Source organism: Takifugu flavidus, chromosome 12 (genome assembly GCF_003711565.1).
Source record: "Takifugu flavidus isolate HTHZ2018 chromosome 12, ASM371156v2, whole genome shotgun sequence".
NCBI lineage: Eukaryota > Metazoa > Chordata > Actinopteri > Tetraodontiformes > Tetraodontidae > Takifugu > Takifugu flavidus.
Window position 1 is genome coordinate 11857923 of NC_079531.1, and position 12058 is coordinate 11869980.

The window sequence follows — 12058 nt, forward strand, 5'->3', positions numbered from 1 at the left end:
GACTCTAAGATCAACTGTTGTGTTGCCAGTTTAATTTCTTATATTTGTTGTATGTCATCTTTGCACGTCACACTCAAGCATTACTGGATTCATGTAAAACCACATTTGTTCTATCGTCATGCAAGGAGAAATAATGATAATTATGAAGCAAATCATTTGCATTTTAGCAGACAACTTAAGAAAAAGACTGAAGAAACAACCTCGACATGTTAGAGGATTCTGCCCACACAGGCTGACGCTGGTCTTTGTCAGACATTTGGATGATCCGCTGCTGGAACGAGCCATTGTACCATTTGTTATCTATTCCTGCATTGTTAATATTTGGTCCTGTGCTTTTGAAACAGTATTTATGAACACAAAAGCCCAAGGGCAACTTTTTTCTTTAGCAACAAAAGCCGAATCTGTTTTTTCCCTGAATCCGCTTAAATTCGTTTAGTTGTCAAGGATCATTCTGTAATTTCTCCAGTAATGGAAGTAAACTTTGAAGGCAGAGGAAAGAGAAATACTGAGGTGTTAGAAGTCGCTGTAAATAAGCCTGATGCTGCTGAGATGCATCTTTGGTCTGGAAAAGCAGAAGCATCGGTGCTTATCTCTGCTTCTAAGTGAGCCAGGCTCTGAAAATATCTCACTTATTGGTGTGTTTACACACAGTGTGATCCTTAACCAAAGGAAACAGCATCGGTCTGGGCTGGCTCAGACGCAGGGCAACAGGATTATCCAATCACTTTTCATCAGATTCAGCCCAGCAGCAAAGTATCGTTTGTTTCGCACCAGCAGTTATTCTCATGTACCCTTTGACCTTTGAGCTACGGTGCTGTTCCTGCTGTTGCGTCAGCGTAAAGGAGGAGTTCAGCAACAGCTGCAGCGGTGGTGGAGAGGCTGTGAACAGCTGCGTGATTATGGTAGACAGACTGTATGTAGGATGTTCTCTCTCTCTCTCTCTCTTTCAAACCCATCATCTTCCAACAGAAGGAAGAAAAATGACACCGATACATCTGTGCTCTACAAAAACAAGCGTCACAGGCTGAGCTGATCTAAATGCACGTTTGTCAGCTAGTTTCTGTAGAGGGCTCGTACAGCGGCAGGAGTGCATAGTGAAGGGTCCTATGTTTGCAGCCACACACACACACACGTATGCGCAGCTCTCTGTGTAGGTGAGCAGGGAGCAGCCATGTCAGTGGAGATCAGGGCCCAGAACGGCACATGGCTAGTTTTTTAAGGGTACAATCTCTTCGGGGCTGTCACCACTCTGCCAGGTCCTTCACTCCTCATTTCATCTTCATCTTTCCTTCCCTTCTCCTCATTTGCTCACTTGATGGATTACAAAATCGCCGCCACTGGGTTTTCCTCAGCGCTGTGCCTAAAATGCTTGCGCCTACGTCTTCCTGTTTGGGGATCTTTCCTTTCTGTTAGCTTTCTTTCTCTCCCCTTTCATGTTTGTCCCATTTTTGTCTTCTTCTGTCACATGCTTGTGCTGCTGCTTATTATTCTTATTATTGCCCCTCGCTCTTCTCTGCAAATCGTCCCTTTGCTGCTTTGATGTAAGTATTGTGTAAAGTCTGTCAGGCTGCTTGTGATTGCTATCTACCATTCTTTTGTGCATTGATAGCTTCTTTCTTTTTATTCATTCAGCCATTCTTCCACCTTCTTGTGTGCACGTGCGTGTGGCTGAGGATCTTCTGGCTTTCAAACAGATGCAGAGTGACAGCCCTCGAAGAGGGCCGGCGTTTTGGGCCAGTGAGCCATGTGCATCTCTTGTATCCACCTGTGCTGCGTGTCCCTCTCCTATCCTTTTCCCCGTTTCCTTCCCCTGATCCATCCATCACAAACTGCAAGCTGTCGTAATCAGATGACATAGAACATGTGCAGGAATCTGAGAGCGACAGGAAAGCGAGCTCGGCTGCTAAAGCGCTACAGCACGCAGCCATCAGCAGCCTCTCCTCATACCTGCGAGCGTTCTTGGGAGGAAGTCTCTTTCATTTATCAGCCCAAAATTACTTTTTCCTCCCTTGCTGCCGCCGCCTCGGAAGCTGCTGCTGCTGGACAATAGAATCTGGCTGTTTAAAAGTCGAAAACTGAGCAGTCATAAGTACACTAGAACAGACCTCCTAAATCACTGTAGTTCCTGCATGAACTTTTCTGAAGACTGCAGTCTATTGGGTTTATGTGTCTGACAAAAAAACATGGCTTCACAACCTCCAGATGTATTTTAGTCGTGCAAATGTGAGTCCAGATTGTCTGACACAGGTGAGTGTTGTAGTTCAGGTGTGGTTTATTAATGTTGTTTCAGTAATGATAGTCTGGTTGCTCATGTAAAGACAGTTGTTTATTGCCTTCCATAACAATGCCTGAAAACCTGGAAGATAATTGTTATCAAATTGAAGGTAGCAGGAAATAGCAAGGCTGCTCCACTGCAAATAAAATTTCCGCAGGACCAGAGGAGAACGGAGCAAAATGGCTTTTTGAAACGAGCGCTTTGGTTCTCTGAAGGTTTCAGCAAAATGTAATCTCAATTATCAAAGAGAATTTGTGGAAATTGCAATTTTCTCAACTAGCTTTAATCATGTAACAAATCATATTTTGTTTGGAGAGTCGGTTCGCTCGTTTTCTGAGGTGCTAATTCAGCTTTTAATGCAGCCTTAAAATTACAGTGCTTCCCTTTACCCTCGACTTTCAGACCAAAAAAAAAATCCTCTTTGAAAACCCAAAGCTGCCATTGCATTTACATACGTCCACGTGCACCAACAGTGCACTTGCAGGATGGATTGTAAATTTGTTGAGGGCAAATGCAGCGAGAGAAGGAGACTTTGTGGTGAGTCAGCCCAGTAATTAAAGAGGAGTGATCAATCTGGACCACCGACCATACTTATGCCAAGTCCATCGAATTGCTGCAGTAAAGAGCTAATTTAGAGCCATTAGGGAGTGCCGAGTTTGCAAACAGCCCAGCAATGATGATGGCTGATTCAGGTTTAAAGCTTGGCCTCCGTATGACTGTCACACCTGACCGTCGATGCAGGATCAGTAGATCTCAGACGACGGTTCATTTCATTTGAATCCAATGGGTTCTAGGTTACTGGTCCAATCTTCCCTTTTCGAAAGGCTCTCGCATAGGTCAGGCAAGTTCAAGCTTTGAAAAGAATATTGTTACTACAGTGGTGGCATCAAGGGCTTTGGACGGCGCTCTTCGAGCGCGTCGCCGCACATAAACAATGGAGGACAACAGAAAGGAGGTGTGAAGCAGCCAGCCGTGTCCTCCTGCTTCTCCTTCACCGGTCACTCAGTGTCTGACTGCGCAGGTAGCCGTTCCATGGGGACATGACCTGAAAAGGTAATGTGCGCTGTTCTGTCTGCCACTGACCTGCTTAGCTGCACATGCACAGTGTTAAAAACACCCCACGCTCCTGTGCCCCCAGCAGGAACAACAACATTGGAAACTTTTTTTTTCCTCCTTTCAGAGGAAAGAAGCGTTGAACAAAGACTTGGAGGCTGACGAGCGAGAACGCATTTGACTGGACATGCTCCGGCTCTTCTCAGTCACACACTGTCAGATGCTTCTTTCTAATCTCCTCCTGCCATAAAAACTCTTTTATGCGTGCCTTTTATGCCTGACAGTTAATTAACGTTTCTCTCGTCGGTGCAAGAAAGCGCTGACACTTGGCCAAGAACAGCGAATCTTCAACAATAGGTTTTCAAGGTTCCATGACAAAGTCTCCATTTTTATATATTTTGTTAATGATAAAGTGGAGAGTCCCAGTCACTAGTACCTTCTGCAGTCTCCCTGCCTCATTGGCATATGCCATGACATCGCTCTAGGCCTATTTTTCACATTAAGAATAAACTAAAGTGATCTCCTTGACCTTGTTTAAGATTGCTGATAAAGGAGCAGAAGGTGACCACGTTCTCACAAAGATTCCTCCTCACTTGCCTAGATCAGCACACTCTGTTGTCTGATCTCGTAGTGCTGACCCGAGATTCTTCCACCTCTCACTACCGCCCGCATATTAATGAAAACCAGATGAAAGGGAGCCGGCTGGAATTAACGCTGAATTTCAGCCTCAGATGTACAATAGAAACCATTGAGTGGAACTGCCTTTGGAATAGCAGATTCGCAGGTCCGTGTGGCGAGAGCTATTAGTCCAGCGTTACAGTCCAAACTTCAGTCTTCCCACCCCCTGACTCAAACCTCACTCACTAGAAATGTGCGCCACTGATTCAGAGGCGTCTGATCATCTGGATCGTCCTTCTTGTTTGTTCGTCAGCGACCTTTCGCACTGCAAATGTGTTTGTCGCACGAACAGAATGCCCCCGCGCTTTCCTCTGTGCCTGTGGATGTCCAGTCAGCGTCAGCGTGCTGCTCCAGATGGTTCCCCCGAGCATACAGGAGCGTTCGGGTGTCACGCCGCAGCTCTTTTGAGGCTGCTTGTGTCTGCTGTTGCAGAAGTTGTCCAAGACGTATGCGTAAAGATAATGTGCGGTTATATTCAAATAAACGTCACTCGTTCACACGATTTAGTGTGGATAAAAGCAAAAATGTGTCCACGTGTACGCTTCATGCACCACCTGCATGTGATGACAAACCACAGCCCCAAGACTGACTCCGTGGTCCATCTGCTTGATGCTTGTCTTTCCATCCTCAGCACTGCAGTACAAACTGGGTATCTCTAGGTTGTAGCGTGTTGGAGCTGTTCAGTTACTCTTGTTTTCAAACTTCTTTGGAAATGACGTCTCAAAATAAAACCAATTTTTGCTCCTTAAAGGTAGGAAATCTCTCAGTTTCCACCACAGTGCTGTGGCACAGCCTTGGCTGCAGTCCCGGTTCTCTCGGAGACCCGTGTGGCAGCTGCCGGCAGCCTTTGATTTCATCCTGACCCAGATCTGCATTGTAATGAGCACTCAGGTTAATCAATAATTCACCGTAGTTTCAGTTATTAAAAAAAAGGAAAAACAAACAGAGAGTGGATATGGGAGGAATGGGAGCTTATCCGTGTCCTCCGCAGGTACACCTAGCTCTGCTGTCATACTTGTTTGTTGTGTCTGTCACAGTTCAGAGAAGGAAAAGTGCCCTGAGCAGACATGGTGTGTCTGAGGGGGGTTAAGCTCGGGTTGATTTACATTCCAGGCACAAGCTGTTGCCAGGGAGTATTCTTGACGACAAGCGGAATCCACGCTCAATGTAAGAAAATGCAGCCTAAATTTAGGTCCGTCAGCTGATTTTCCTGGAGGGTTGTGTTCAGGACACATTTGAAAAAATGAGATGGAATTACGATTAGGGTGAAATTCAAGAAAGTGTCCCAATGATTGTGGTTGAATGAATCCAGGAGTGTAGCATCAAACAGAAAGACAAAGCTGAACACATGAAATGTCTGCTGGTCACAAATCGACTCGGTGCATTCTCTGAGATTTCATTCTGTTTATTAGTAAAGCTGCAACTTTTAAAAAGGGCACATAAATATATAATGACAGCACTTCTACTCCATATTTTTTCATTCCTCTTGAACAATATCAGGGAGAAAGAGTGACTAAAGAGTAAAAAAGAAGGTGTATCTCTAACACAATACTGATATCAGCCTGATTGTACAGTTTCCACTGTATTTTACATCAAGTTAATTGTGCTTTGATTGAGGTGTGTCCTCTCTTTCCTTGTGTCAGTTCCTCCTGAGAACCCAGTCATAAGTGGAGGGCCGGTGGTGAGCCTCCGGGCCGGGGACCCCCTCAATCTGACCTGCCACACCGACAACGCCAAACCACCCGCGTCCATCATCTGGATCCGTAACGGAGAAGTCCTCAATGGGGCCATGTACTCCAAGGTAAGCTCGGAGGTGTGTGTCATTCCCGATTCCACCACCAGTTTGGAACGTTGAATATGTGGAAGGGCTGAATTTCTACAGATGCAGGCTTTGCTTTTTTACTGAAAAAGGATAAAAAAAAAGAAAATCCATTAGAGCTTTCAGGATGGTTCTTTGCTTCCAAGTTTAAAAAAAAATTCAACTTACACAAGGTGATGGTTACGCAATCAAAAGGGGAAACCTTCCCTTGCAGTGTTGTGATGTAATTCCCCGGGATGGTTCTTCCAAAGCTCTGTAACTTTTCTTCTGCAGTCTTCTACCTGAGGTGTGAGATGTCCAAGTTGCCATGTTTGTTGTTGTGGTGAGTGTTTGCCAGAGCTAAAATTGCTCTGGTGATACGATCACCTGCCCGCAGATGCTCTTGACTCACTTTCACCATTAAGACCGTCAGGTAATCAACGCTGTCGTGTTCTCTTTCCATTTAAACAGTCCATGACGAGTGCAAGCACTTTAGACTCCCCGTGCCTCCCACGCCGCCTCTCACAGTCTGCGCTGCAACAACCCATTATCGGCTTTTTTCAAAGATCAGATAAATGCCATTGATTAGACTGGCGTACGACATCAGACTGATTTGAATTAAGCGGTTGTGTGTGGGGGGGGCGCTAATGGTGGACGGGAGTGTGCTTCCTGCCTGAGGTCATTCTCTGCTGGGAGTTGATGGATGATCACCTGCCTGGTCTGAGATCTGCTACGGAGGGGTCCTCCCCCAGCTCTACTGCCTCCCATTAAATAGCAATGGGTTCGATTGAAAGATGATAAATAATTTTGAGTAGCAGGGGGCATTTTGTTAGCATAAGCATCTGCCCTGATGGTTCTCATATTCCACAGATGAGGAAGACTAATGCAAGCAGATGTGGTGGAGGAAATTGCTTTCCTGATGGTGTCATATCTAATGATAGTTTTGACCCAAAGATAATTTCCCAGTAATGCCCCTAGTGCTTCACCTCTACGATCTCTTGGAAGACTACTGACTGGAACAGGGGTTGAAGACAAAGTGAATGAAATAAAGCTCTTGCTTAGCATAAGATTGCACTGTGTTGGTCACAACAGAGCGTCACTGAAATGATGCATTGCCAACATTGGGGGGGGGGTAATTAAATGGATGAAGTTAGCTGCGGGAAGGTGAATGATTCATATATCAAGACAAGCTGCAAAAATGTGGGCAGAGGATGTTAATGAATAATGCAATAATGTTCTCTCTCCCCTCAAATACTCATCTCCCATCTGCTCGTCCGCTCAGTCGCAGAAAAGCAAAGGGCTGTTTTCGCAGCCTCCGGTGTTCGGGCAGAGGTTCAGAGGTGGGCACACTCGCTCTGCCATGCTTTTACACTGAAATTGTACAACAATCATTTCCCACGTATGCTTCTGGGGCAGGCTGCAGAGCGAGCTCACTCTAAACAGATGACAGTTATATGGGCCGCTCTGCGTTTCATTCTGAGCCAACAGAAAACAGGACCGGTACTTATGTGAACGTTCGTTCTCTTGATCTTCTTCAGTCCGATATATAAACTTCTGCTTTGACGTGATTAGTTGTGAATGTTGATTTGGGTTTTTGTCCCTATTTGCTGCTGTTTCCATTGCATTATCCTGGGAAAAAGCCACCATGGATGGAGTAGAAATGAAAGGTGGATTTATAGGCGGCTGCATCGTATAATTAGTAACACGGACGAATGGTCCATAACAAAAATAATACATCAATAAATGTAACCTTTCAAAGGGGAACAAAAACATTTTTACACCGCAGTAAATTAATATGCACAAATTTGCGAACATGCTCATTCACCTAACGTGACACATTTGTTTGGGGGGGGTCAGAGCCCTCAGAGCAAAGTGAACAACTTTTGATAACATCATTACGGCTATTAATGCTGTTGCTTGACACAAATCTGAATTATGACTCAGTCTTGCACAATTAGCACAAACTCAGACCAAAAGGAACGGTCAACCTCAGGCCCTCCTTCACAAACACCTCAGTTTCTATATTATACTGGTAAATCAGCTTTTAAATGGGGGAAACAACCCCCTCCGCCTCTGTTACATCCGATATTCCTCCCCCAATGTGATTTAAGGAATTTGTCAAATAGGCTCCAGGCAGTAATATGAAAATGTGTCACTTTGCAACGTGGCATGCTGTGGAATTCAAAGCAACAGCCAGCTAAGAGCCGTTTCGAAGACGAATGACTGGAGACGGGTTCAGAGCGAGGAGGGGAACAATGGTGATTGTCTCACCGAGGATATTACACTGACACGTCCTGCGACTGAGCTAATGTGCGCGGCTCTGTAAGTGACACGTGCGCTGATTTTCAACACACAAACGCTCTTCTGTTGAAAATGTAAATCTTCTGCAGTACCAACTAATGGAACACTAATTGAGACAAATGATTTACAAAAAAAAAGTAGCCTTCAATCCCTCTACGGATCTTTTTATATAACTTGTGATAAAAGGTACTTTAACTGTGAACAGGTTTGAAGACAGGTTTCTATTGCAGATGTCTTGCTGAGTGTTTCTACTCCATGAAAAGTTAAATATGTTGTGATCAAACAAGAATGAGAAGTAAAATTGAAGCCAATTTTTCCACTGATAATTAGCTTCTTAAGACACCGACTGATGTAAAGGTAAATTTATTGAGGTTTCAGCTCATTGGAGAAATCTTGGCAGATGTAGATGAGGAACTGCATCATTTGTAGATGTTCCTCACATTAAAGAGCTGCTATCTTTAGTGATGAAACATCACTGGAAGTTCATTCAGTCCAAACTGGTATACTGGAAATGCTCTCACAACTCAGCTCGTTCCGGTAAAGAAGCTCAAGTTGTTGAGCTGCACTTGGATTCAGACTGTTAAACACGCTAATGCAAATCATCCCAATGCAATAGGCACTGGAAACCGCCAAATTTTCAGATGCCACTTGAGTCCTTGGTGTTTTCGCCGCTCGCATGGCTCCCCTGTTATTCCACAGCACCTAATAGCTTTTTCAAGACAATCAACTTTGAGACTGTATCTCGCTGAGGTCAGAGGTCACATAACACAATGCCAATAGCAGCTTCTGTTAGCCGCAAACATTTTTTTTTTCAAGGCTTCAGGAAAACATCTTCAAGTTCACTGAGAGTCTTTTCATGTTAGCAATTTATTCAAATACTGTTAATAAAAGATGTTGTTTTTTTCTCATTGTATGATGAACTTTTGTAGGTTTTACTGAACGTCTTCTGCAATCTGTCATGCTGTGGATGTCCAAGGACATTTTTGGCAAGTTCTGCAGATATTTAAGTCCCCGTTAAGCATTAGTTTTGTATTAATTTCTACAACATAAACAATAGTGTGACTGGAATAGTTTGAACTTATTGGTTAAGGCAAAAATCTTCCTGATAGGAAGTAATTGCATTACTGAAGCAATCTATATGTTATAAAACCTCAGGAAAATATAAAACCACAGGGAAACAAAGCCTTTGGGAGCTCTTCCTGGTCAATATTGTAGCTCTGTTTCTATATTGAGATAACAGTTGATGTGATTCACTACAGCAGAGCCTTATCTCCTTAGAAAAGAAGGAAAACACACACCCACAGCAACTGCATGCCTCCTTCAGAGAGATGGCAAGGAAATGTATCTTGACTTTGTGGTTGACCACACTGTGCCCTGTTACCCACGCAATTTGTTCCAGTCAGTGGCTCTGTTCTGCCCCATATTGGTTAAGAAAGACTCCCAGAAATCTCCCCTGAGCGTTTTAGGGAGAGTGAGAGTTACTGAGCGCTACCAACCGATTCCAGATGGCTCCCGAAATGTAGGGCTCAGAGGACGAAATGCTGAAAAGAACATTGATTTTCTTTGTGGAGTATGATAAGCCGTGTGCTAGAGTGCAGCTCTCTAGATACAAAAAAAAGTGGCCCAAAATAAGATATATTATTTAAATATATAACAAAAGCTTTACAGTTAAGCTCACCCCAAAAAACACGCTGAGTGTATTTGTGAATACACTGTTTCTTTCCACCCAGAGATTTAAAAAGTTCGCTTTTGACACTGCAATGGAACCAAATGCTGAATGGTGCTTTTTATAGATGCAGAGGCCTTAACCTTTCCATCCATAGATTTACAGGATTTACACCCCTCTCTTCAACGCTGCTCCTCTGTCACCTTGCAGACCTTGCTCCGGGAAGGCAGGAGGGAAAGCACGGTGAGCACGCTCTATCTGTCTCCTTCCAACATCGAGACGGGGCAGCAGATCATCTGTAAGGCCTCCAACAAGGCTGTCCCCAGTGGCAAAGAGACCAGCGTCACCATTGACATCCAGCGTGAGTTCCCCATTCTTTCATTTTCCTGAGGGACAATTGGTTGCTTTTCTCTTTTATTTTTCAGCTAAAGTTGAATTATTATCATTTCAACTGTCTAGAATCTAAATAGACGGGACCAAAAGCTCTGAAATGGGGCTCGTCCAGGAGTGAATCCTCCTTCTGCATACTTGGCTAACGTTCCAATAACATTTAGGATTCAGCTTTATGCTCTGATGGATATTTATAATTTGTCTCTTTTTGATACCGTTTCAGTAGGTGGACAATTGGTGATGCATCACTATTTTTGTTAGCTATGAATAAATATCAAAGGAGCCGTCCATCTAAAATGAATGTAATTGTCTTTTTTGGCTACCTATTTGCTGCGGTATGTCTCCAACTCCTTTATTTCCCTGCTCATGCCATCAATCTTTCTGATGAGAGCGTGCACAGGTCCCCTCTAAAATAAGCCCAGCGTATAAAACACATTCAGCTTCAATTGTCTGGGAATCTTTTTCGATCAAGAGCCCTTCACAATAGGAGAAAGGCTTTGGACAAATGGATTTCACATCACTTACAGCCCCTTCAACACCACTACGTATGACTAATAAAGCAAAAAATGCTATTCAGAGGAGCAGTGTGACTGACAGCATTGTGCTTTCTACAAACCGCCACTACAGGAGGCAAAAATGCAAGAGCAGGCTCCAGCATTCATGCACAGGCCATAAAATGCTTGTGTGCAACTAATGTTCCATACATTGCGAGACAGAGGCCTGCCCACATGAGATGTGATTTGTCGGCATCTATAATGTCTCTTTGAATAATGCTAATCATCCTGGAATCAGCTGGGATGAAACTCTGAAAAATGGGGCATTAAAATGCAGTTAGAATAATTAAATACTCTAGCAACATTTTACACAGAGTGAGCTCAAAGTGGGCGACAGCAGAGTCAAATTGTTAAGATTCAATCTCAAAAGCTTTAGCTGCTAATTGTCCCCCATCCTTCTCTCTCCGAATCCTACCTCTTTATCCCCAGTGATGGGTAGAGACTAGAGAGCCACCACCGTGAATCAGAACCTCCACAACGCTCCCGCCTCAATTTAGGCTGCTCCCGAAATGACACGTGACAGAATTGAACATTAATTGATTTGTGCTCTCTACCGATGCTGCCTGATTTGACGCTAAGCCACTGAAAACAGCTTCGATGTGTTTAATGTATCTGCGGTACTGGAACGCATGGATTTCTGTGATTCACTACTTTGTGAGATCAGGGCATCCGCCAGATGAATACATGATGAGCAACCTGAAGGAAAACATCAGACTTGATCTCTGTGTCTCTAAGGAGCAGAAAGCACACAGTCTGAGTCGGAGTGTTGCAGCTCCACAGAGGAAAAGGTAGCTGGAGGGAAATATGAAGGGAACCGCGAATCCCCCGGAGCCCTTGAATCCAGTGGACATTGGTTCAGCTGTAACATCAGCGCTGATAATCTCTCTCTTCCACACACACGTTTTACCAGTGGTTTCAAGGATTCATCCACATCAATTAAACGATTATTTAGAGACTCAACTGTCTAAAGGAAAAGGGTGGAAATAGGCTCTTGTTAATATGTCCTCGCCCGAGAGAATATAAATTATTTTGGGGACGGAGGTCAGCATTAACAAAGTAAAATAGAGAACAAAGTTTATTATCACTTTTGTGGAATGTTTGGCTTTCAAGGCATACAAGACATTTAGAGCTTCGTAGAGATATCAATACACAATATTATGAATAGAAATGACTTGGCTCAGAAGCCTGGATACAGTTGAAAAGCACAAATCAAAATGTGGCTGCACATGTCAACCTGTGGAATAAATGCAACACTGGTCCTCTTTTCTCCTCTCATTATTGATCACCCAACATACCAGTATATAGAATTTTTACATATTCTCTGCACTTAAAAACAAACCAAA

At 43.8% G+C, this 12058-nt stretch overlaps 1 protein-coding gene across 16 annotated transcripts in view; it reads left to right on the forward strand.

Moving 5' to 3' along the window:
• kirrel3b (kirre like nephrin family adhesion molecule 3b) overlaps positions 1-12058 on the forward strand; it is a 119580-nt gene that overhangs the window by 77888 nt on the left and 29634 nt on the right. For 11 of the 16 annotated variants that reach the window (XM_057049607.1, XM_057049600.1, XM_057049603.1 and 8 more), the window contains exons 5-6: positions 5650-5819; positions 9982-10132. In XM_057049607.1, the coding sequence (XP_056905587.1) occupies positions 5650-5819; positions 9982-10132 (321 nt within the window). The remainder of the gene's footprint in view (positions 1-5649; positions 5820-9981; positions 10133-12058) is intronic. The other 5 variants (XM_057049593.1, XM_057049608.1, XM_057049597.1 and 2 more) reach the window with 1 other exon arrangement.